The 27,888-nt window shown below is 37.0% G+C and overlaps 1 protein-coding gene across 2 annotated transcripts in view; it reads right to left on the minus strand.

Annotated features, from left to right (window-relative positions):
• Positions 1 to 27,888, minus strand: part of GUCY1A2 (guanylate cyclase 1 soluble subunit alpha 2) — a 352,258-nt gene that overhangs the window by 246,099 nt on the left and 78,271 nt on the right. For both annotated transcript variants that reach the window (XR_008557856.1, XM_028132015.2), the window contains exon 4: positions 23,125 to 23,840. Coding sequence is in view for 1 of the 2 variants with exons in the window: in XM_028132015.2 (XP_027987816.2) it covers positions 23,125 to 23,840 (716 nt within the window). In the remaining variant the exon portion in view is untranslated. The remainder of the gene's footprint in view (positions 1 to 23,124; positions 23,841 to 27,888) is intronic.

Below are 27,888 nucleotides of genomic sequence, written 5' to 3' on the forward strand. Positions count from 1 at the left end.
AAATCAAATGCCTTTGTTAGTACCTCTTCCTTTGAGAATTTGGAAAAGAATCTCTTACAAATGTTAGTGCTTGTAAATCCTTCCATGATTCTTTGAGTGAGGAATCCAGTACTAAGGTCATAAGAACTGTCTCTATAGTTGACTGTCTTAGAAACATTACTTTAGTCAGTTGAGCTCCAATTTCCTTATTTGTCAAGAAAAAATTTCAAAACCTCATAGCATTGTTGTAAGAACTAAATGAGTCACAATTTGTATAGCTACCATCTCTTGACCCATCGGACATACTTAGTACATGTTGAATGAATTAAGACTCGGTGGGGGTGGGGAAATCCTTTAATAAGATTGCATTCCCTCCATTCCTTTCCTTTTAATTTAGGCCACACCCTTCCACTTACCTGCCCCTCATTACAATGTTTATTCAAGCACATGAATGGCCATTATCTTGGGCTGGTCATTCATAAACCTTCCTTAGTGAGCATTCCCACAGTGCCTCAGGCTGAACTCAGTCTTTGTGGGTCCCTGAAAATTGCTTGTTAGTTGCACCTGTTCACCACAGGACAGCTGAACTTGTGTGGATACCAGCTTTCTGTCAGGCTTGCTGCGCCTACATGCACATGTTAGTGATCATTCCTCACAGCCAAGTGCCAGTCGGGACTACCAGGCAAATGGGTACCTCAGAAAGCTGGCCCCGTGCTTCCTCATCACTTCTGTCCTGCCAGCTGGCCGGGCTCCTCTTCTGCTGACTTCTGACTGACAAGTCTCTATTTCCTCCTGAACACCGTTCTTAGAACAACAAACGTGCAGCACACTTATTTTTAAAAGTTTAAGAAGCTTAGTTATTCTAAAGGTCAAAAACTATCATATAAAAAAAACAATTTAATAAAGGTGAGACAAAAAGTAGGACTACCATTGCTAGTCAAGCTATACACTTATTTATTTAGGGCAATGGCTTGAAGGAATAACTCAATGCTTGTAAACATTGGTCCTCAAACACCTTTTAGCCTGCTTTTCTTGACCCAGTAATAACCAGTTTAAAACAAAAGTAAATCATTCAAAATAAATCTTTTTTTTTTCCTTGACCAAAACAGTTTTATTAGCCCAAGATTTATTTTAGCCATCTATTCATTTTCATTCACAAGTAAAGGCTGGGATTAAATTTTACTTCTATTGGAAAACTAGGTACACTGAATTAAAGGGGGTGAAAAGTGGGGAAACTGTAGATTAGGAGCAAGTCCATGTCAGCAGGGCTCTGAGCAGCAACCAATGAGCCGGAAAAGGATTAGGGGCAGATTTCATTCGCTCATTCATTTTCATTTGATAAAATGTATTGGGTATTTATTCCACACCTGATATTTGCCTTTGTACAGGCATTAAAAAGAGAACTATGATGTGGCTCATCACTCAGTGAAATGACACTGGACAAATTATACAAAAATAGATGCAATAATGTTTATACTCTGTTGTGTAAAAAGAATATTTAAGGAGTATAATCAAGTATGACAGGGACTCTGTTAGAAATTGGGGCAGAACTCTGAGGGGATTTAAAGATGGGCAGTTGTTCGGTTTTGCTTGAAAAAGTCAGAAGCTTCATAGGCAGTGGGTACTACTGAATATTGGAAAATAGCCAGCAATTCGTCATTATATAGGTGAGTGAGGTACAGCATGATCCAATGTAGTTTCTTTGTTTGTATCTTTTCTTGAAATGTAATAGACAATAGAAACAAACATCAAAGGCCCAGACACTAACTTCTAGATTTAAAAATAATAAAAATTACCCTGGTCAGTGTGGCTTAGTTGGTTGGGCATCATCCCATGCACCAAAAGGTCATCAGTTTGATTTGTGGTCAGGGCACATACCCAGGTTGCAGGTTCGATCCCTGGTTGGGATGCATTCAGGAGGCAGCAGATCCATGTTTCTCTCTTAGACCACTCTCTCTCTCTCTCTCTCTCTCTCTGTCTCTCCCTCCTTCCCTCTTTTTTTTTCTCCCTCCCTCCCCCCTTCCTCTCTCTATAAAATCAATAAAAACATATTTAAATAATAATCAAAGAGTATGTAACCAGATAATATAAAGAAAAGGGCTCTTTTATTGTTTAGTAGTGATAATTTTATGGGCCTTTTATGAAGAGAACTAAAAACACTTGAGAAGATGATCACTAATATAATTATAAAAAAAGAGCTTTAACCTGTCAATCATGATAACAATCACATAAATGCATTCACTGAATTCACTTTAAAATACTTATAAATGCTTAAAATAGAGAAATTAGGTTATCCCAGTAGAAAAATAAAAAATATTTAGTAATGCTATTTTATGTGCTTTAGCAGAAGTATTGCAATTATGATGCATTATTGTTAATAATTACCTCTGAAAGCATATGTAAATATAAGTGAAGATTCTTATCACAGTGAAAATGGAAAGTACTACAAAAATACCAACCATCATTGTTAAAGTATTCACATTAGCATCATATCATCTGTTTTTTCTTAAGATTTCCTTACTGTATTTTCCTCCATATCCCTTGCATTTTTTAAGACATTCTAAATCATTCTTACAGAAGGAATAGCTAATTCACTAAAGAATCAGACTTCAAAAATATTTGAATAATTGGAGCAATAAGCTAAAACTCAATTGATGAGATTTAACAGTGATAAATAATTTACACAAAGACAAAATTCAAAGGCAAACAGAAGAACTGATTTGAAACAGTTTACTTCAAAGTGATCTGGGCCTGGTAACTGACTCCAAATGCAACATGAACCCAATGCACAATGTTTCAAAAAAATGCACCTTGCATCAAGCACTCCCAATCCTTCCTGGCCAGACCACATCTAGATTATGGCATCACTTCAGGACCTAGTGACAAGTGAGAGCCTGTCCCCTGGAGGGCAAACTGCATGGTGCAATCTCTGAAAACCATGTCACATGAGCAATTGAGACACTAGCAATTCCTTGTCTCCAAAAGCAAATTTAGATTTACAAACAGCAGCTTTCATGCTCTTCCAACAGATAATTTGAGAATAGGTCAGACTGTCCACAGTTACCCAGGACTAGAGGAGACACACAAGACAGATCAACCCAGAATTAGGCTAGAGCAAAATTAATTAGCATGCAGAAAGGCAGACTAATAGCTATATTTTTTTCACTGGGAATAAGTGAAAAAGTCATTAAATCATATTCCACCAAACAAAATGTATAATATATCAGTGTGGGTGAAGTATAAATTTATTAGCCCCCATTAGAAGTGTAAATAAGATTGCTCTTTCAGGGCAATTTTAACTTATTAAAAGACACTGAACCATGTTTAATGGTTTAAATATTGCCAGTTGTTTGCCATTTGGATCATATAATTTCACATGACTCTTGTATAGTCATTAAAGTAAGTCCTGTAAGCTGTTTCTGGTTAACACTTTGTTAACAATTCAAGTGAGTAGAAGTTATTGGTTTTTTTCACAATTCTGAATAAAGCTGACTGTAAAAAAAAATTATATTTATTTTTAAAAATCTGTTTCATGCGTTTCCCTCATTCAGACTGTCCTTGTTGCAATTACTCTCAAATAATGGTACTTCAGTGCTTCAGTAACTCCTGAGAGCAATGAAATTCTAGTAACAAAAAGCAATGGAACCAAAGAACTTATATGCATACTAGTGGCCCGGTGCACAAAATTCATGCACGGGGGGCAGGGGTCCCTCAGCTCGACCTGCACCCTCTCCAATCCGGGAGCCCTCAGGGAATGTCCTACTGACGGTTTAGGCCCACTCCCCATGGTTCTCTGCTCTCTGCGGGGCCTACCTGCTCCACACCATGGCTATGGCCAAGCAGGCCCTGCTGTCTTCTGTCAAGCTGCGTAGCCGCCCTCACCTCCCGGGGCCGGTAATGGTCCCGGGAGGCTGCGGGCTTGGCGCCCATCGCCAGGACCCAGGCCACTTGGCGCCGCTCCGCCCCCGGCCGCTTGGTGCCTGTGTATGCAAATTAACCCACCATCTTTGTTGGGTTAATCTGCATACTCACTCCTGATTGGCTATTGGGCGTCACGGAGGTATGGTCAATTTGCATCTTTCTCTTTTATTAGTGTAGATATGCATAATCCATTGACACAGACAATAGGGTGGTGAAGGCCTGGGGTGGGGGGCGGAAGTGGGTTAGCAGGGGTCAATGGGGAAAAAAGGGGGACATATTAAATACAAAATAAAGATTTTTTTTTTAAAGCAATGGAATCTCTGCTTTCTCTGAAATGTTTATCCTATTTAGAATCCTAGGATGAGCCTAGTTTAGATTTTTCTTTTCACATTTTATAATCAATGCATATATGCAATATGTTGTACAACCAATGAAAGGTATAAGCCTTTAAGGTTATGCACTCTGCCTTAGTCTACGTGCGATGCAATGTAATCATGTGACACCCTGGGAAAGGCAAGAAGCAGGGCACGGACATCACCTATTTTTACATCTTGTTTCTGGATTTCTCATCATTATTTTATGTTTACAGGACTCAATTTCCCATATCCTGAAATGTTCCAAGACCAGAACATGAAGCATGATTTCTGCTCCTACTGGACGTGACCAGAAAAATCTATCAGCTGTTTCCACACTTCCAGCCAACTGGAACATTCTAAGATGTCCTGTCCTCATATTCCCAGGGATCCATGCCAGAAATGTGATCAAGACAAAATGTGATCCAGAAAGGGCTTCAGCGATGACTAAAACACTAAAACAATTCTGGCGGAAAACTGCCCCCTTTTTATTAAGACTATGCTTTAAATAAATCTTTTAGGGCTCTTCCTTGACCAATATGAACATGTAATTCTCCTATTTCCAATTTTCTTCTCCAATTCCCTCTATAAAGAACCAATGATTCACTCTTTGATGGTCCCAAAAAACAGTACTCATATTTCAATCTTCTTATCTGTAAAATGGGACTAGTCATTTGATCACACAGGGCTGTTGGAATAACTAAATGAGACTGTATAAAGAATTTAGTCATACGCCTTGCTCATATCATGTTTATCATAGCACTTGATAAACAGTAGCTAAGAAACAAGTAAAGAAACACACAATATAGTGAGTGATAAGAGATTCCTTGAAGGTTGAAAGTGTCTTATATTCATATGTGTACTTTCAATATGCTTGTAATGAAACATGGTCAATACATGGTCTTAAACTGAACTATGACTGAATAGATGTATGTAATGGCAAAGGAAGAAGGGAAACAAAGGTTTGGAAGTCAAAATGCGAAATACCCATTGTAGAAACATGCTAGAAAATGAAGGGGAATTATAATATGAATGAATTACTTATGTAATGGGCAATGATTGTAATCGAACTAATAATCATAAATGAGGACCCATTATCAGAAAATTACTTCATTAGGATTTTATTTATGCCAGGCAAATTGTAATGACAGAGAAGTGCTGTCTAAGCAACAAAATTATTAAATATTAACAGAGAAAGTTTAAATATAACCCTGGATTAATGAAAATTAATTTTATATATCTAGTAATACATCATAATTAAACAATACTTTACGAAGCGCTGTCACATGTACCTCAGACCTTAACAACAAAATAGAATGAATTACAGAATCACTCAGTGATTTCCTTAGCAAACATTTCCTGAGTGTAATGGTAAAATGCTGAGGGTAGAGTAATAAAGAAAATTTGCCATATCTGACTGAAAAATTAAGGGTAAAACAAGACACAGAGGCTGGGTCATGCATGTGACGAGACCAAGTGAACTCCCAGAACTTCTTCTGAAGGCCCAGAAAGTTATGCAGAGTCACATCCCCGTAAACATGCCATAGTCATTCAGAGAGTACAAAGAGGTACTATTCATGAGATATTGTGGGGACTTGTTTTTTAGTATATGGAATATTGGCAATGCTTACAAAGTCACACTATAGAACAGTGGTTCTCTTTTAAAAAATGTCTGACTAAAGCTAAGGAGACCATGCAAGAAAATCAAACACATTTTTAGAGTGTCCAATGATCCCTTATCAGGGATAGAAAATTGGAGTCCTTTTTCTCATATAAAGACCAAATTATTCATTCTCTTCTGTGATTTAGTAGTGTGGATTCAAGTTGAAATGTTCTATCTATAGGAATAAGGCTTCAGTAGTGAAGTTCCAGGAATCTATGTACTACATTGTGTCTACAGTTAAAGGTATTGCATTGTATGCCTAAAAATCTGTTAGAAGGTAGATATTAGGTTGCTATTGCCACAATAAAATAAAACTTTAAAAAAAGTGTCTACTTACAAATAGAAAAACTGGCAAACTGACATGTCAAATCTATGAAATACATAGTCCCATCAAATCCAAAGGATTATAGAGAAACTGAAAACAGAACCTGTAAAAAATTTATTATACATTATTTCTTTCTGTAAATTATTGGAGAATAAGGACTATAACTTCACAAAAATTTAGATCCTTTTGAGTTATATAGAATGTAAACATGATGTAAAATAATACGTATATTATTTAACACAATAAACAACTTGTAATATGGAAAAAGTCCCTAAAGCTACAGAACAGAGTAGAATGGTAATTAAGCCACTGAAAATAAGTTGTCATAATTAGTCTCATAAAGATATTAAGATTAGCCGAAACCGGTTTGGCTCAGTGGATAGAGCATCGGCCTGCGGACTCAAGGGTCCCAGGTCCGATTCTGGTCAAGGGCATGTACCTTGGTTGCGGGCACATCCCCAGTAGGGGGTGTGCAAGAGGCAGCTGATCGATGTTTCTCTCTCATCGATGTTTCTAACTGTCTATCCCTCTCTCTTCCTCTCTGTAAAAAATCAATAAAATATTAAAAAAATAAAAAATAAATTTAAAAAAAGATATTAAGATTAGAAGAATTTATAACCTACCAAGGAAATGCATCAAAGTACCACAGAATACTTTCAATTTAGAACGTCTTTTCAACACTTATTAATTAAAATTCTAGTATTAAAGCTATACTTTTCATTGCATTAATAGGAACATTCAAGTTAGAAATTGCACCCAGATTAGAAAATATGGAAATGCAAGGAACTGTAAATCATAGTATAAGTTTTTCATATATGTCGATGGAGATAGATTTCCCTCAGACCTTTCTTAAAGTGGAAGGATTCTGAAGGAAGGATTTTGAATGGTCAATAGAGAGTCATTCACTCATAATTTTAAGATGTGTAAATTTGAAGTCTCAATCTTTTAAGGAGTCATACATGTTACCAAATCATTCTCAATATTAACCATCAACAGCACCACAGATAAGTCTGTCCTGATAGTAATACAGATCTTGACCTCTCCTTAAAGAGAAAGAGTTGGGGATCAACTTTTTTCCTCTACTATCTCCCGCAATAAGATAGATTCTTGACTCCCCTGAATCTTCATGAAAAAACACACACTGGCTCTAGTTAAAGTGAAAATAAACCAAAACTACTAAGTGATTCAAACATAAATAATTTGATTCTTTTCAGAAAAATAAAATGTGGCAAACTCGACTCATTCCACCACAAAATAAGAAAATACTATTAAACATGATCAAGGGTTCTGATCATATTTTTCAACTATGGTAAAAACAGATCTATCTACTAAGAGATCCGAGTTTTAATCACCTATATACTAGAAATGTGAACATTGGCTTTATATTTTCAATTATTAATGTAAGCCAGAATAAAACTCATCAAAAACTCATATAGTAATGACTTGCTTACAATTTCAGGATTTCCTAAAGGTCCAATTTCATAAATGCTGAAAAGGATAAATAAATAACTTTCTTATAAAACACTCACTCCTCTAAATTGCAGATATTTTAAAGAAAATTTTACTATGTTTATTCACAAAAGATCACAGAAATCAAGTTTTCATTGTATTATGGGGAATGAAAATTGGCTGCTACACTTGGAAAATCCAAAAAAATGGGTAACATCTCAAAGATACTTTATTGAGTTGAATTTTGATGAGGATTTTAGCATCTATGCTCATCAGAGATATTGGCCTGTAATTCTCTTTCTTTGTAATGTCTTATCTGGTTTTGGGATTAGGGTAATGCTGGCTTCATAGAAAGAGCTTGGAAGTGCTCCTTCCTCTTGAATTTTTTTGAATAGTCTGAGGAGGATAGGTTTTAGTTCTTTGAATGTTTGGTAAAACTCCACTGTGAAGCTGTTTGGACCAAGGCTTTTGTTTGCTGGAAGTTTTTTGATCACTGCTCCAATTTCATTGGTAGTTATCAGCCTATTCAGGTATTTTATGCTTCCTGGTTGAGTTCTGAAAGATTGTATTTTTCTAGGAATATGTCCCATTTTGTCTAGGTTGTCCAGTTTGTTGGAGTAGAGTTATTTATAGTGTTTCTTTTATAATCCTTTCTATGTCTGTGGGGTTGGTTGTTACTTCACCTCTTTCATTTCTGATTTTGTTTATTTGGGTCCTCTCTCTTTGTTTCTTGGTGAGCCTAGCTAGGGTTCATCAATCTTGTTTATCCTTTCAAAGAACCAGCTCTTGGTTTTGTTGATCTTTTGTACTGTTTCTATGGTCTCCATGTCATTTATTTCCACTCTGATCTTTATTATTTCCTTCCTTCTGCTTACTCTAGGCTCTTCTTGTTGCTCTATTTCTAATTCTTTAAGTTTCAGGGTTGGATCCAGGATTATATTAGAAAGATCATACACCATGACCAAGTGGAATTTATTCCGGGGACCCAAGGCTGCTACGATATCCTCAAATCAATAAACGTGATACATCACATAAACAAATTGAGAGACAAAAATGATATCATATCAATTGATGCAGAAAAATCACTTGACAAAATTCAACACCATTTCTTGATAAAAACTCTCAGCAAAGTGGAAGTAGAAGGATCATACCTCAACATAATAAAAGCCTTATATGACAAACCTACAGCCAACATCACACTCAATGGGCAAAGCTAAAACCATTTCCCCTAACAACAGGAATAAGACAGGGATGCCCACTCTTACCACTCCTGTTCGATATAGTACTGAAAGTGACAGCCATAGAGATCAGACAAAAAGAAGAAATAAAAGGCATCCACATTGTAAAAGAAGAAGTAAAACTGTCATTATTCCCAGATGACGTGATATTGTATATAGAAAACCCTAAAGACTCCATCAAAAAACTATTAGACTTAATAAATGAATTTGGCAATGTAGCAGGATATAAAATTAACACCCAGAAATCTATGGCTTTTTTTATATACCCACAATGAACTCACAGAAAGAGAAACAACAACAACAAAAAAATCCCATTTACCACTGCAACAAAAAATTAAGATACCCAGGAATAAACTTAACTAAGGAGTTAAGTAAAAGACCTGTACTCGGAAAGCTACAGGATGTTGAAAAAAAGAGATAGAGGAAGACATAAACAAATGGAAGAATATACCATGCTCATGGATTGGTAGAATCAACATCATTAAAATGTCCATACTACCCAAAGCAATCTATAAATTCAAATCAATCCTCATTAAAATACCAATGGCATATTTCACAAACCTAGAAAAAACTCTCCAAAAATTAATATGAAATAAGAAAAGACCCCAAATAGCCACAGACATATGTCGTAACAATATCTTTACTGATACAGCTCCTAGGACAATGGAAACTAAGGAGAAAATAAACAAATGGAACTACATCAAAATAAAAAGCTAATGCACAGCAAAAGAAACCATCAATAAAACAACAAGAGAGCCCACTGCATGAGAGAACATTTTGCCAATATTATATTCGATGAGGGCCTCATCTCCAAATTTATAGGGAATTCATACAACTTAACAAAAGGAAGATAAACAATCCAATCAAAAAATGGGCAAAGGAACCAAATAGACCCCTTTCAAAAGAGGACATACAAAAGACCAAGAGACATATGAAAATATGCTGAAAGTCACTAATCATCGGAGAGATGCAAATCAAAATGACAATGAGGTACCATCTCACACCATTCAGAATGGCTATCATCAACAAATCAACAAACCACAAGTGCTGGCAAGGATGTGGAGATAGAGGAACCTTTGTGCACTGCTGGTGGGAATGCAGACTGGTTCAGCCACTGTGGAAGACAGTATGGCGTTTTCTCAAAAAATTAAAAATGGAACTCCCATTTGATCAGTAATTCCACTTCTAGGAATATATCCCAAGAAACAAGAAAAACCAATCAGAAAGGACATATGCACCCCTATTTTCATAGCAGCACAATTTACCATAGCTAAGATTTGGAAACAGTCTAGCTAAGATTTGGAAACAGCCTAAATGCCCATCAGCAGATGAGTGGATTAAAAAACTGTGGTACACTACACAACGGAAAACTACGCTGCTGTAAAAAAAAGGAACTCTTACTATTTGCAACAGCATGGATGGACTTGAAGAGCATCAAGCTAAGCAAAATAAGCCTGTCGGAGAACAATAAATATCACATGATCTCACTCATTTGTGGAACATAATGAACATAAACTGGTGAACTAAAGTGGATTCAGAGACATAGAAGCATCAAACAGACCTTCAAAGAGAAGCCAGGGGTGGGGCAAGTAGGAGGGAAGAGATCAACCAAAGAACTTGTATGCTTGCATATAAGCATAACCCATGGACACAGACAGTACAGGGGTGAAGGTATGTGTGTGGGGGGGTAGGAACAACAGGGGAGAGGTCAATGGGGGAAAAAGAAGACATATGTAATACTTTAAACAATAAAGAATCCTATATAATAAAAGCCTAATATGCTAAGTGTCCAACCGTTCATTCAACCATTCAACCAGTCATTATGACATGCACTGACCACCAGGGGGCAGAAGCTCTGACTGGTAGGTTAGCTTGCTGCTGGGGGTCCAGCTGATTGGGACTAAGTGAGACATGCCCTGGAGCTCTCCCGCAGTCCCTCCCGGGCTGGCCAGCCGGTCTCAATCGGCCTCAATTGGAACTGGGCAAGAAGGCCCAATCAGCCCAATCACGACTGGGAGAGACAGGCGACACACCCTGGAGCCCTCCCACAGTCCCTCTCCAGGCCCAATAGTGCACCCGTGGGGTCCCTCAGCCTGGCCTGCACCCTTTTGCAATCTGGGACCCCTCAGGGGATGTCAGAGAGCCGGTTTGGCCCAATCATCGCAGGCCAAGCCAAGGGACTCCATCAGTGCATGAATCTGTGCACCAGGCCACTAGTTAAATAATAAGAAAAGATACTTTATTGAGTTGAATTCTGAAAGGTAGCATGCACTAAGTTGTAGAAGAAGAATTCCTAAATAGAATTATAGCTTTTATAAATCTCTACTCCATAAATTCATTAGTATTTTATATTAAATTATATCCCTTGTGAAAATAAAATGGTATAGACTTTTTTCCTCATAATAGCATAAAAAGTTTATGAATACTACTTACTCCTTAAAAATAGTATTACAAAAATAATATGATCACATTATTTACTTTTAAAGACATTTGGATTCCCTCTATGAATCTTCAATAGAATATCTCTAAGAGGCTTTCATTCAATATTTGTTGAACCCCAAGTACTGTATAGTTCACTAACTCAAAAGGCAACTCTTAATTTTCCATATATCTAATAGTTGGAAAGTTCCTCTTAATTCTAAACCAAATCTACTTACTTCCTTATAAATCTACTCTTTGATCTGATTTTTGCCTTCTGAAACAAACTAGAATAAATAATATCCCTCTTCTATTTTACTACTATTCAAATAATTGATGGCAGTTTCCATTTTTATAAATATTTTCATGCAAGGTACTTAAAACAGTACCTAGAATATTGAAAGATCTGTGTGTGTGTATATTAATACATATGCATATATACAGAGTAGGCAAAAATAAGTTTACAGTTGTGAGTACATGAAACATAGAGTTTATTCTTGTATTATTTATTATTATATTATTTTCCATATGAACAATTATAAACCTACTTTTGCAAACCCTATGTGTTTGTGTGTGTGCGTGCACATGTACATAGAAATGCTTTTTAAATATTAAACCACATTAAGAATAAATGATATTAAAATATAACAAAGGGATTAGGGCTTAATCAAACTAAAGATTAAAGATAAAGAAAACAGCCCACAGAATGTCAGATAAGTTTGGTGGTAAAGCTGAAAGAAGTAGTAGACATTTGTGGAAGTCAGAAAAATGTGATAGTTATTTGTGCCAAGAAAATGAGAGAGGACAGGAGAAGCCCACTGGCCATCAGGTTGGTAAGAAAAACAACTTTTTTAAATTGCTCCAAGTCACTCAGCTAGCAAATGACAGAGATTTGAACTTGGGAAGTTCTGCTCCAGAGATATATTCTTAATTACACACAACACTGCCTGTCAACACTGCTGTGCTTGTTCAGAAGAGATGCCAAACCAAGACACATGTGAAGCTACTTGTTTCAATCAGAATCATAACAGACACCATCACAAAACCCACTTTAAAAAGAAACGCTTAATTTATGATTTTAAAATTGCTATTGCAAGCAAGAATTGTGACCTCAATTCTGGTACCCACATACCAAATCTCAGAATCTTTGACGAGTCAACACATAATTTGATAAAAGGAGAAAAAGGAACCTATTGTGTTATGTTGCCATGCCTCTGATACCTTTTTCTGTCCTGAATATACTTCAGGAAGTCGGAGGCAGTTACTATGACCACCTAAGCCATCTTCCCAACACACTGAAAACAGAGTAGCAGTAATATCTGCAGACCTCAGCTGAATATAGGGTTACAGTTGCTAAGATAACTGCTGCATGTACTCTTAGGTGATGCATCTTGCAGTGTTGTCATAACAACACTGACATGTCAATGTTTTTCTAATGTTCTTGGAGGGCTCGACTGGCCCAGAGTATTATTGTTGCTCAGAGAAAAAAAGGAAGTCTAAAGGTACATATGGGCCTTGAGGTTCAGCTGCAATTGCTGGGTTACCATATGACCACATAGAAAAATATATACTCAGAAATACAGCAGTAACTTCAATCTAAGCTACCAATACAAAACATAAAGTTCAGCATTAAGAGGAGATATGAAACATGTAAACAGTATTGACTGATAACGTCTAGATTTACATCAGAAGTTTTTGAACAGAAATTTCTTCATAAATATTTTTACAGGAGAATAAATTGAAGAGAATAAAAAACTACCGTATAGGAAGTAATGAAGGTTGGGGTACTAGATGTGCCAAAATACGGTGGACTGCTAATGAGTAATCAGAGAAAAATACAACACCAAAAATAGCTAAATGCACTACTAAAATAAATCTGAAAAAAAATGTTAAACACTAAATTGGCACATATTACTTTATTGGAAAAACAAAGAGTTTTGAAAATGTAATTTTTTACAATTACATGACTAATGAGATTTGGGGTAAAAAGTAAAAATAGGTACACCAAAATGTCATCAGTAGACATTTCAGGGTTATTAATAATAAAAAGATGTTTTTCTTCTTTTCTACACTTTACAAAAAAAAATAAAAATTATTTTATGATAAAAAATCAAAAGGAATATAATAACAGATTGAAAAAATATAAAATATATTAATAAAATTTTCAGTGGCTACAAAAAGATATAGTTCTATTTAAAAAAAGGAAGAGGGAAGGGGAGGCAGAAGCTGGGTGGAGGGGGAAATGGGGAGATGGAGACATCTGTAATAGTGTCAACACTAAGTAAAAAATGAAGAAAAAAGAAGAAATTAAACTGGTGTGCAAGGACACAAAATGTGTCACATGGCATCATGGAGCAACCACTTAAGGAATCCTTTCAGCATTAGGATATGAGAGAAATACATAAGCCTTAGATATGTTTTGAAAGGATCATGTGCCATTTTTTTTTCATTGAGGTATTCTCTGCCCAATCAATCTCTTCAACCCCTGAGACCAATCACTCTCTATTACAGTCACATGTTCTATGTCCTTCATAGAAATAGGGAGAAATAACAATACAATTAATAACTAACTTCTCATTATAAATATTAGAGGCCAAAAAGAGCAAATTATATATTCAAATTGCTGGGGGTGGGGGGGACTACTGTCAACAAGAATTCTATATCTAGAAAAACCATAGAAAATTAAGGTGAAATAAAACCATTCCCAGATGAACAGAGTAATGGAACTTTTGACTAGTAAGTGTACTGTACTAAGCATACTAAAGGAACTCCCTCAGGTTGAAAGAAATACATGAATACATGAGAAGAAATAAAAGCACTGGTAATGGCTAATATGTGGATAAATATAAGAGAATGTATGCATACACTTTAATATATTGTTCTTTCTTTTCCTAATTCCTTTTTAAAAACCCATATATCATATAATTGAAATTATATATATTATATATATAATTATTACAACAATTATATATATAATTGGGAAAAAATGTCCTTGTGTAAGGATTAACAAACAAAACCAAAAATAGATTTAACAAAAAATGCAAGGCCTCTAACACTGAAAACTGTAAAATATTTTTTTTAAATATATTTTATTGACTTTTTCCAGAGAGGAAAGGAAAGGGACAGAGAGCTAGAAACATCGATGAGAGAGAAACATCGACCAGCTGCCTCTTGCACACCCCCTACCGGGGATGTGCCCGCAACCAAGGTACATGCCCTTGACCGGAATCAAACCTGGGACCTTTCAGTCCGCAGACCGACGCTCTATCCACTGAGCCAAACCGGTTTCGGCTAAAAACTGTAAAATATTTTTGACAAAAATTAAAGAAGATCTAAATGAATTAAGAGAAGTATCTTCATGGAATGAAAGACTCATTACTGTTAAAATGCCTATTCTTTCTAAATTGATCTACAGATTTAGCACAATCCCTATCAAAATTCTGGAAGCTTTTTCAGAAATTGGCAAATTGATTAAAATATTTATGTGGAAATGTACAGGGGGGTGAGGGCATGAGTAGGGAGGTTTAGGAGGGTAATGGACATGTATGTAACACCTTAATCAATAAAGAAATTATTTTAAAAAATAATAATATTTATGTGGAAATGTAAAGAACCTAGAATAGTTAAAACAAATTTTGAAAAAGAACAAACTTGAAGCACTTAACACATCCAATTGCAAAGTTTAACTTTGATACAGTAATCAAAAAACTGAATTATCAGCATAAAGTTAGATTTTTTTTAAAAATAGAAAAGAATATAAAGGCTAGAGGAAATTTTGTGGTTATTAATTTTTGACAAAGTTGCAAGTCAATACAATAGTAAAATGATAGTTTTCTCAATAAAATTTACTGAGACAGTTGGATGTCTATATGCAAACAAACGATGAAAACTTAGCTCCTCATGGCATACACAAAGTATGCCTCAAAATGGATCACAGGCCTAAAGTTAAGAGCTAAGATTATAAAATTTCTAGAAAAAAAATAAAGGAGACAATGTCCATGAGTCTTGAGTTACAAAAATGTATTAGATATCATACCAAAAGCATGATCCATAAAAGAAAATATTGGTACCATTAAAATTGTCCTTCAAAATACAGAGTTCCATTACTCTGCTCATCTGGAAATGTTTTTATTTCACCTTAATTTTCTATGGTTTTTCTAGATACAGAATTCTTGTTGACAGAATTAAAGGAAGATTGTAAACCTTTCTAATTCAATGTAATCCATAATGAATATATTTTTATTTATTTTTTAAATGTTTTCCAACGTTTTGAACTACTCTTGGTTTAAATATATTTCTTTATTTATTTCAGAGCGGTAAGGAGAGGGAGAGAGATAGAAACATCGATGATGAGAGACAATCATTGATCAGCTGCCTCCTGCACACCCCCTACTGGGGACTGAGCCTGCAACCCGGGCATGTGCCCTTGGCTGAAATCGAACCCAGGACCCTTCAGTCCGCAGGCCAACGCTCTATCCACTGATCCAAACTGGCTAGGGCTGTATATATTTTTACAATATAATTCAGTTCTGGCCAGGTGGCTCAATTGATAGGAGTATCATCCCATAAACCACAAAGTTGCCCGTCTGATTCCTGGTCAGGGCACATACCTAGGTTGTGGTTTTGATCCCCAGTGGGGGTGTGTATGGGAAGCAACTGATCAATGTTTCATGCAGGTATGTTCCCCCCTCCCCCCCCCCCCCCCCCCCCCCGCTAAAACCAGTAAACATATCCTCGGGTGAGGATTTTTTAAAAAGCTATAATTCAAAAGTAGAAAGACAAACAACACAATTAAATATGGGCAAAACATTTGGTTAGAACATTTAATCAGAGAAATTATGTCAATGGCTACTAAGCACAAGAAAAGATGCTTAAATCATTAGACATTGAGGAAATGTAAATTAAAACTCAAGATTCCACTTTGTACCCACTAGGATGGGTATGACCAAAAAAGGTGACAATACCCAGTGTTAGTGAGGATATGAAGAAACTTTAACCCTCATATGTAGCTGGTCAAATGTGACATGGCATAGCCTCCTTCTTAAACAGTGTGGCAATTTCTCATAAAAGTTAAACATACACTTACCATATAATACAGCAACCCCTGTCATAATAATCTACCCAAGAGGAATGGAAATATATTCAACACAAACTGCTGTATGCAAATGTTCATTGAAACATTACTGGTAATAGCCAAAATCTGAAAAGAATTCAGTGTCCATTATCTGATGAATGGGTAAAAAATATAATGGTATATCTATGCAATGGAATACTGTTCAGTACTAAAAATGATCAAATTGCTCCTAAGTGCAATCACATAAATAAACCTCAAAAACATTATTTTTTTTAAAAAAAGACTATATATTATATGAATTCATTTATAGGAAATGTCTAGAAAAGGCAAATCTATAAAATGACAGTAGGACAATGGTTGTCTGGGGTTGGGAGTAGAAGCAGGGATTAACTGCAAATAGGTACAGAAGCCTTTGGGTGACAATAAGGTGTTCTAAAATTGCATTGTTGTGATAGTTGCCCAGTTATATACATTTATTAAAAATTATTTCACTTAATACTTACAAAAATGTTAATGTGAATGAAGAGAACACCATTAACAAGTCTTTGCTTTTTAACTTATTGATACTTAAGTTACCACCTAAATGATTCTAAGTTGAAAGGGAAGAATTAAAGGAAGATTGTAAACAATTTTTAACTAAGGGGCTAATTTCCACCCGCAGCAGAACCTACAACACGATCCTATATAATAAAAGGCTAATATGCAAATCGACCAAATGGCAGAACAACCGGTCGCTATGATGTGCACTGACCACCAGGGGGCATATGTCAATGCGGGAGCTGCCCCCTGGTGGTCAGTGCACTCCCACAGGGGGAGCGCCGCTCAACCAGAAGCCGGGCTCACGGCTGGCGAGCACAGCAGCGGTGGAGGGAGCCTCTCCCGCCTCTGCAGCAGCACTAAGGATGTCCGACTGATGGCTTAGGTGGGAGTGGGCCTAAGCCATCAGTCGGACATCCCCTGAGGGCTCCTGGACTGCAAGAGGGAGCAGGCTGGGTTGAGGAACACCCACCCCTCTCCCCTGAGTGCACAAATTTCATGCACCAAGCCTCTGGTAACTAAATGATATCTAGTCTTCTCCCTTCTAAATTCAGGGCTGCAATATTTCCTGCTAACAAAAATAAAAACATGGCAAAATGTGCACTTTAAGCATAAGGATCATTCTAAGAAATTTATAATTCCCTATATAATCATCTATCTATCCTCTGACATAGATAATACAGTAACTGTATAGTAACATAGCATTACACAATAATGCTAACATTATAGGCATAAAAAAATCGAGAGAGAGCCAGGATGAACCACAGTAATAACTGCATCAGAACCTCAATTTGTCTAGCATACTTTAAAAAAGGCAGTTTATGGTCAGGGGAAAGTTCTAGAGGAAAATGAACAACACAAAAATTAATAGATCCCATTTATAATTGCAAGAGCAAAAAAATTCCAGATAATTTTAATGATGTTATGTCTATGTTCTATAATGCCAGTTTTAAAAAGAGTTCTGTCATGTTGTCCATCACTAAAAATATTGTTCAATATTTGAAATTTTCTAAAGAATATTATGATCCAAACAGAGAAGAAAAGCTCACATTTCCCCAAGTTAAATTAAAGCTGAAGTCAAAGAATCTATTCTTGACAGCCCGATGAAACTTGTCTTTCAACAGTGTCATTATGGCATGGTAAGATGAATAAGTATATTTTAAACTTTTCAATCATCATGTCAGAAAGAATGGGGCATGCATCTGGAAAAGATTAAAAAGCATTTTGAAAACTGATTTGACCACAGATATCAGAGGTTAATTCTTCCCTTATTCTTTGAGAATTATTTCCCAGCATTTGTTTCACAGCTTCTAATTAATAAAACAAATATGAGGATATTTCTGGGGACCGAAAAGGAAATGTGTTGTGAAACTCTTCTTCAGTTCCAAACCTGAGAACTACAGGAAGGTGCGTAACAATGCCATTGCTCTGTCCTAGAGATGGTGTACTTCAAGTGCCGGACTCCTTCCACAGTGTTATTAAAGTTCTTTGAAGCGTTGCTACTAAGAAAAAAACGTCAAAAGAGCTCACATTCTTATTGTTTCTCAAAATCCATCGCTGTTTCAGATTGTGCCTAAGATAACAAGTCCATTTTATTTTAAAAGCCACTGGCAAGGCCAAGTGCTGCAACAAAGGAGCATGAAAGAGGCTAGTAGACACAGGTGATAGAAACTTGGTTCCAAACTGAAAAGGAGACTAGGAATTTTAAAGCAACGATAGTCTACATTAGAAAGCAGATCCAGAGTTCCTACAGCTTAAGTGACAAGGGGGTCTTCCAGTCTATTAAGAAGACAAGCCCTGGCCGGCTGCTCAGTTGATCAGAGCATCCTCCCCAGATGCCAAGGTTGCAGGTGTGATTCCCCAGTCAGAGCACATAAAAGAAGCAACTAACGAATGCATATGTAAGTGGAACAACAACTAATGGATCTCTCTCTCTCTCTCTCTCTCTCTCTCTCTCTCTCTCTCTCTTTCTCTCTCCCTTCTCTCTCTCTCTCAAATCAATTTTTAAAAAAAGACAAGCAGCAGGGCCCAAGTCATATATTGTGAAGATGTTAGGTATGCTTGCTATTTCTCTAAAATTATTAAACATGCTGACCACCTCCAGTGGCAAGAAATGAAGCAGAAACTGGATAGGAGGAATGATACAAGTAGAAAGAAACAATAATACTAGTCATGGTAGAAGTGAAAATAATGAACATTTATTTAACACTTAACCTAGAGCCGAAGATTTAATAAGAACTTTACATGGAGTGTGTCATTTAATCCTCACAAATAACTTTCTGAGTTATTTGACAGCGTAAGCTGCCAGAGAATTATTTTAGCTTGGCCTTGATAACAGAATGGTTGAAAAGTCAGATTCCCCTCTGCCTCTCTAAAAATGCATCTGAATTTGTTGAATTACAGGAATGATAGAAAGCTTCATGATCAATTGAATTCATATAAATTTATATATTGCTAAGAACGACTTCTAACGAGTAAAAATATTAATGATTAGTCTAGGTTCCTTAATTTCCAAATGAATCAATTTGAGGCTCAGAGATTACGAGACTTACTAAAAATCATGATTGTCAGAGATACCTCTCTCTCAGTCTGTGGACACTTGCCCCATACATCACGACTCCACAATGCAGAGAAGGAGACTATGTGCCATTCCTCTAATTTATAACAGTCCTACTACAAATGCAGTCTCTTACATACAAAAAAAAAAAAAAAAACTGCTTTGGAGTCAATGAGTTAGTTTATGTGACCAAATGTTAATACCTAAACTGCATATTGGACTGCAAAAAATTTCTTCTTAAACTACCACAATGCCTCAAAAGACCTATAGGATAAACTTCCAAATTCTAAGAACAATAATAGATTAGAATGACCTGAAAGATAGACAGCACAATAACATGGGTTCCCAATTCAGTCTTAATTCCCAATGCTGAATCTGTTTTTTAAAATAATGAACTTCCCTGGCTGGTTTCTCTCAGTGGTTAGAGTGTGGGCCTACACACTGAAGGACCAGTGGTTCAATTCCTGGTCAAAGGCACATACTTGGGTTGCAGGTTGGACCCAGGCCCTAATCAGGCAGGTTCAGGAGGCAACCAATTGATGTGTCTATCTCACATTAATGTTTCTTTTCTTTCTCTTCCTCTCGCCTTCTTCTCTCTCTAAAAATCAATGGAAAAAATATCCTTGGGTGAACCTTAACAAAAAATTTTTAAATAAAAAAACAATTAACCAACTAATTCATATTTAATGCCTGACATCTGATAAGAGAAGATGATGAAAAAAGGAAGTTGAGCTTAAAGAAAAACAAAAACATAGGAATGCCATATGGGAAACAATAAAATTGAGAAAGAAGAATACGTGAGGCATGGATGATCACTTAGAGAAGATGTAGAGGGAACCAAAATAAAATGGAAATCAGAGCTTTTACAAGCCATCTGGAAAAGTTCATTTTACCTCAAAATTCTGTTTAATTAAAACCTGGCCACAATTACTGCCATCAGTTGCCTGTCGGTGACATTCTTGGTAATCAATCCTTATGTCTTTATAACTCTTTAAAACTACAGTGGTGATTTTCTGTTTCATCAGTATCTCATCAAATTGCTCACAAGCACGCTCCACCCCTCGCCATGCAATTAACCACTGACTAACAACACAAAATGACAAAGATCATGGTTTAGCTAAAGCATTATAGTTCAATTTGCAAATAATTTACTGTCATTTGGCTTCATGTTTTTGTTGGTTTGTTTTGTTGTTGTTTTTTGACAACAGGGGTGGTGGTTCATAGGTATTAAAATGAATAGTCAAAATATTCAAATTACTATGAAAGCCTTCACTGTTAGAGAAAGAAATAAATCCTAAATTACTTTTTAAAAGCACTTTCTTATCAAAGCCCACTAAAGAATTAGAAACATGGTACAACATGGAACTATTATGGGGGAAATAATGAATCAAGGTAAAATTTATCAACAGAATAATAATTTTTAACCCTGGTTTTTCTTCCTTCTTTCCATGTTTTAAGTAACTACAAATGTGGAATTTGGCAACATAATAATTTAAAAATGTTACCTATCTAGTTAAGACTCCATGTCACAACTTTATTAACTATGGTTTCCGTTTGGGCCAACTATGGCCTCACAAATCATCCATCCTGGTAAGCCCAGGTAAGAAGCAGAAATGCAAAGGTAGGATAGCCAGACTATTATTCTTATTCTAACTGAAAATCCTGCCTATCGCTTTATTTTTAAACCGCCACTAACATGTTTAAATTATAATTGCATCTTCTCAATAAGCACAGTCCCTTATTATTGGAACTGGCAGGGGGCCTTGACATTTGAGTCATCATTTCGTTATGTCTATTTCTTACCCTGGTATACAAATTAAATAGAAATACCAGCCAGATGAATTATGAATGGCGGGGGGAATCTGAAGCAGTAACTTTAAATTGAGTTAATTTTTCTCAAGTCTACCAAAAAATATAAAGCAATTAACATTGCTAATAATACATTCTACTGTAGGCACATTTCAAAAATATTAACTTCCATTCTAAAGACCAAATATGCTACAAATCCTCCTAGCCAAATATGGTACTTCTTTAAGACAGAAGCAACAGCTTTAATATTCCCTATGGTACAAAAGCTACAATAATTCCGGTTTTAACGCAACTACAAATAGGGACAAAAATACACATTTAACAACTGTCTTCCAATCTAAAGAGATTCAAAATGGATAGCAATTATTGAATATATATATTGCACATGTGAAAAATATTATTTAAAACATCATGTGTAATCAAATATGAATAATATAGTTCATTCAGACTAAAATATCCAAAAATGTACTAAAATGGAATCTTCAGGCTTTCCTTAGATGTTTTCTAGTCTCTGAACTTATATGATGAAAACACAAATGGATGATTTTTCCTACATCACCTGATTCAGTTATACTAAATGGATGTGCATCCTTCCATCTTTCTCTGATATTTTGTTTAAAATTTTTCCATTGATTTTCAAAATTATAAAAATGAATCAATTATAAAACTCACGTTGATTAAAATCCTCAAAAATACCTGACTCTGCCTTTTTTTATTGCAGGCACTCTAGAATATGTGTAGATTATTCATTCACTGAGTTTTTAATTGTTTCTGCAACTCTTCTTTTGGCCCAGAGCAACCAATTCATTTCTGAAAGCCAACAGCTTTCCCAAAATGCTTGGAAACAAGCCTAACGCATCTTTATTTACCTTCATACAAAATATTGAAAAGAATCTCTATTGAAAACTAAGTGTACATTCAAATGTCTATTCTGATGATTAGCATTAGTTTTCCTTTTAATTACTGAAAGTATATTACCAAATTTAAAATAGTCATAGCTGATTTTTCTTTATTATTTATTATTTATTTTAATGTTTATTTTATTAATTATTTTAATGTTGACTTTTTTCTAAAAAAAAAATATTTACCTGAGGGAATATATTTGTCTAAACTCAACTACTTAAGATATACTTCTGTTATCCTTTCATATTTATTTATAATTTATAATCCAGATGTTTCCAAAAGGGTTTCAAAAAATTTACAATAAACATTCCTGGGTCCACTGTTCCAAGGAAATGAGTCTTTTATTTCAACATTAAAATTTAATTGAAACTCTGAGATAGTTGCTTCATTTCCAACTGTTAGAAAAATTCTAAATGTTAAGACAAAACTAGAATGTAAAACAGATGTACCGAGATTATGAAATTTAGAACAGAACATATTCAAAGTGTAGCTAATTCCTGACCTATATTTATTTAAGGATAAGGCAAGCAAGACCCACAATGCTGAAACCAGGGTTACCTTTTCTCTCATAATTTGTCTTCAATCAGTGGAAATATTCATGGATCTACAATACCAGATTTTGAATGAACCCTATCATTTTTATAATTACTATGGCTCATATTAATAAATGTCTTATTTTTATATGCTGAAATAAATTAATGGAAGAGGCAAACACTATGCAAAATGGCTGGGAATAGGGCCAAATCTTATTACATACATCCAGGGACCAGTAATTCTCTAAATGGCACTTTAAGCTCTCTTGCCTAAATAATTACAAGTACAGCCGGCATGTAATTTACTGAAATAATTACACACTCTTCTAGTTCCCATCACCCATCTCAAGTTCATGGCCACTTACCTTGTCTTTATTTTCCGTGCCAGAAGCCTCAGGCTTGGTCCTAATCACAAATGGGGTGGACAGTCGCAGCAGGACCCTTTCGAAGGTGGCAGTAACCTTCGGAGAAACGATCTCGAAGCAGTCCTCAAAACTGAGCACTTTGTGAGTGTCACATCGAAGCTGCTTCCTCAGGCCTTCCCCCAGCTGAAGGACTGACATGTGGGGGTCAAACATCAAGTGGAAAGGAAAGGCTCTGCAGAAGGTGTTGATGCTAATTCTGAGGTCCTCGGGAACTTGGGAGGTTCCCTGTGCAAGGTTCTTCGAGATATTAGTACTTTCACATTCTTTGATAAGAAAAGTGAGACAGCTACAGTTGCCTGGGTTTGAGCCATCAGAGCATAACTCATTTGCAACCTGTTCCACTTCCACATCCAGCTGATAGATCTTCTTTCCTGCGGCCTTAATCATCCCCAGCATCGCAAAGCCCACAATCTGGTGAGGGTGGAAGTAGTGGAGCATGAGAGTACCTTCAGGGAGCTCTTTGCATAGGAATGATGGTGACTCCAGAGTGGCCTGTTTTCCAAAAGAAGTTCTAATGTGTTCCAACAAAGCATCGAAGCCATTAAAAAAGTCCTGCAACGTGCCACCTACAGCTCGAAGGACTCTCTCGTTCTCATCAAAGCATATATTAAAGAACTCCTCACCAAATCTTTCTTGAATTTCCTCGAACTTCAATCCTAGAGGTAAATGGGAAACAAATGTTAGTGGAGAATAATATAAACAACTAAATTTAAAGCTTTTAAATACTTATCAAATGACATAGCTAGGGAGTGAAACATGAGAGGTACACAAATCTCCCAAATAAGTTAACTCATTCATCTTGAGTCAGAGAAAGTACATTTCATCTTCTGGATGGTTCTAAAATGTTAATGAGCATAAACTATTTTGTTTGTTTTTAAACATACTTTATTTTTTAGAGTAGTTTTAAATTCAAAGCAAAATTGAGCAGAACGTAAAGATATTTTCTATACACCCACCACCCCCTCTACACACAAGCCCCCCTGCCAGTATCAACATAGTGCACTGCAGCAGTACATTCATTACAATCAATGAACCTACACTGACCTAACATTATCACCCAAAGTCCAGAGTTTACATTAGGGTTCTCTCTTGGTATTGTATTCCTTGGGTTATGACAAATGTGTAATGACATGTGTCCACCATTAAAGTCTCATCCAGAGTAGTTTCACTGCCCTAAAAATTCTCTCTGTTTCACCTATCCATTTCTCCCTCCCCCAACACATGGAGCAATGACTTTTTAATTTTGCTGCTAATCTAACTTTTCTTTTCAACACCCTATTCCATTTGTTGTAATGAGCACAAAATAATGCCTTTTCCTTAATGATTTCCCTCATTGTTAAAGGATCTTTATGGAGATAACTACAAGATTGTCTCTATATTATGTCCATCCAATATGCCATCTTACGTATCAAAATTCATCTGTTAAGTGGTAAATATCAACCAGAAAGGGCACCTGTGGTATATGAGGAAATGTGTCAGGTTATCTAGGGAAAACAGACGACTTAAGTTAGCAATCTCAGGGGACGTCCTATAGGTCCCCAGGGAGAGACAAAAACAAGAAATTTAAAATGGCAGAACTGTGGAATGGTTTGCATTCTTTCACCTGTAACAAAGGTAAAAACAGCCAAGAGTGGAGTAGGAATCTGAGCAGATAGAGCTAAAGGTCTTTGTTAAGTTTTCTAAGTTCATATTTATTCCTAGATGCTATGGCAAAAAGAACTCTATCTTATAGTAATGCAATCATAATAAAAAATTCATACGCACATACACACACAAAATGTATTATGTAGTAATTAGAAACAGAGGCACATGTGATCAAGTAGATTCACCCTTCAGGATGATCTGAGGAAAAATAAGGAGGGAATTTATGGTCCAAAGAGGAGTACATATAAAAGAGTTGAATCTGTAAGCTAAAGAAAGCTTTGCCCTAGCCAGTGTGGCTCAGTTGGCTGGGCCTTGTGCATCAAAAGGTTGCTGGTTCAATTCCTAGTCGGGCCAGATGGCCCCGTGGCTGGCTCGATCCCCGGTAGGGGGAGGGCAGAAAGTAGCAAATCGATGTTGCACTCTCACATCGATGTTTCTCTTTCTCTCTCCCTCTCCCTTCCTCTGTCTCTAAAAATCAATAGAAATAGTTTTTTTACAAGAAGAAAGCTTCTATTAGACTCACTCTATGGCTTCTCCTTTGACTTTGGCTGTGTTGGGAAACAAGAATTTAGCACCCCAAAATATGTTTGTCATGAGTTTATTTTGGGCTGATTCTTTTTAAGAAACAAAAGACTCAGGAAGGGCTTTTTACCTCCCCCTTAACTGCCTAAGAGAATTTAGATAAACAGCCTAGTCTTGAAAGAGCTTTCACCAGAGATATTACAAAGAATATGTTAGGTGTGATAGGGCTTAGAGACCAAAGTCCTCTCTGTATCCCATTGTCTACTCATGGCCCAGTAAACAGATGTTTATCCATCTCCATGGGAACTGCCTTCCTCCCCTCTGAAGTAGCAGACTCCTACCCCTCTTCTTAGTTCATAATAGCTTATATGCCCCAGTTGCTGACCACCTGTGGGCCCCATGTTCCTATGGAGCCCCAGTACATACGTAATTAAATTTGTTCTTCTTCTGTAAATCTGTCTCATGCCAATTTAATTCTTAGACCAGCCAGAAGAACCTAGAAGCATAGAGGATTTTCCCCTTCCCAACAGCTAAAATCAATACATGTAGTTTATCTATATCTATATAAATAATAGAGAAATATGTTAATTAACTGGGACACTGTATTGGGTTGAGCGGACAGGAGGAGGTTGTGCACGCAGCATCGGGGGTAGGGCGGCATGGGCCTCCACGCGCCTGCGCTGGGGGAGGGCCTGATCAGCAGTGGCCGTGGCTGCTTCAAGGGCCTGAGAGGGAGGCAGGGCCCAACCGGCAGTGGCTGTGGCTGCTGCAGGGCCTGGGGAGGGAGGCAGGGCTGGACTGGCAACTCGAGGGTGGGTGGCGCCACGCGATTTCGAATCGCACGCTGGGCTCCTAGTCTACACTAATAAAAGAGTAACATGCTAATTGACTGTACCTTTGCAACACCCACCAGCCAATCAGGAGTGAGTATGCAAATTAACCCAACAAAGAAGGCGGCTTAATTTGCATACACAGGCACTGAGCGGCCAGGGGTGGGGCGGGATGCTTGTGTCATCACCATGGTGACAACGCAGGCATTCTGCACCACCCCAGCTGCTCCGGGCCTCTGGGCAATGTGGGAAGGCGGAAAGGCGGCTCCGGCCAGAGCAAAGGCGGTGCCGGCAGCCAAGGGAAGGAAGGCCCATTCTTGCACGAATCTTCGCGCATCGGGCCTCTAGTACAATATAAAAGCCTACACGACCAGAACACCGGAAAGACCAGAATAACCAGAACGACTGGTTGCTATGATGCGCACTGAACACCAGGGGGCAGATGCTCAATGCAAGAGCTGTCCCCTTGTGGTCAATGCACTCCCACAGCCAACTTCCCGCAGCCAGCCAACCTCCCACGATCCCTCTCCCCATCCAGCAAGCCCCAGCCAGCAGCCAGCAGGAAGGCCCGGACTGGCAGCTTGAGGCTGGGAGGAAGGCCCGGCCAGCAGCCGGTTGCTGGCAGGAAGGCGGGGCTGGTCAGGGGGAGGGGCTGCAGGAGGGAAGGTCCTGACCAGCAACCAGAAGGAAGGCCCCAGCCGGCAGCCAGAAGGCCCCAATCGGCCCTGATCACCGGCCAGGCCTAGGGACCCCACCTGTGCACAAACTTCATGCACTGGGCCTCTAGTGTATTAACCCTTTGCACTCGGAAGTCGAGTGTGACTCGACACGGTTAGCAGTAGAATAAAGGAATTGAAAAAAGCAAGCGAGTGCAAAGGGTTAATATCCCCTTGCCTAGTCTACTCCATTGTATAAAAAGGTCCTGGAAATTAGGCAGGACTTTAGTAGTGCCCTGCTAGAGTGCAGAGCAGAATAGGTTGTCTATGGCTTGGTTTTTTGTCCCCACCTACCATGTTTTAAGGAGTGAGGGAATAACACAGTTAACAAATAGAGTAAAAAAAAGTCAAAATTTTTTTGAGAACTTTCTACAGAGTCTAAAACTGTGGTAGCAAAGATAAGTGGCCAGTTTGACAAAGAAGTTCTTACAATAAATGTGAAATTAAAAGAAGTCAAAAATCTAAATGAAAAAGAGTTCCTTTATTAAGAAGCATTTCACATTAATTTTAGTTTCATAGAATTGATATTCAAAGCTAGCTGAGAAAGTCACCTATTAAAATAAAAACATCAGTCACCACTCATGTAATATTGTCACTTTACAAGATTGCCCTTCAACATATGTTGCATTCACCAACAATAATACCAGCCAAAATTGATAAGAATAATATTTATCTGTCCAGTTTGCCAGTGTGGGAGAAAACAAGACAGATGAGTTTGGCTCCTGATCCAACTGCTCCATTGAAACTGCCTTTATAATTACTTAAACTAGTACATACTGTTTTGTCCTTTCTTATTTAACCTTGTTTTTCCTTTAATTTTATTCTACTGATCATCTCTTCCTCATAAATCTCCCTTTTCTCCTGGCTTATAAAACCACACTCTCCTGATTTGATTACTATCTGCCTGAAAATTCCTTCACTAAAACTTCTTGCTATGCTAAATCTTTACATCACCATCGCTAAAAATTCTAATACCAATTAAATTTATGTCT

Source organism: Eptesicus fuscus, chromosome 13, assembly GCF_027574615.1.
Source record: "Eptesicus fuscus isolate TK198812 chromosome 13, DD_ASM_mEF_20220401, whole genome shotgun sequence".
NCBI classification, from domain to species: Eukaryota; Metazoa; Chordata; class Mammalia; order Chiroptera; family Vespertilionidae; genus Eptesicus; species Eptesicus fuscus.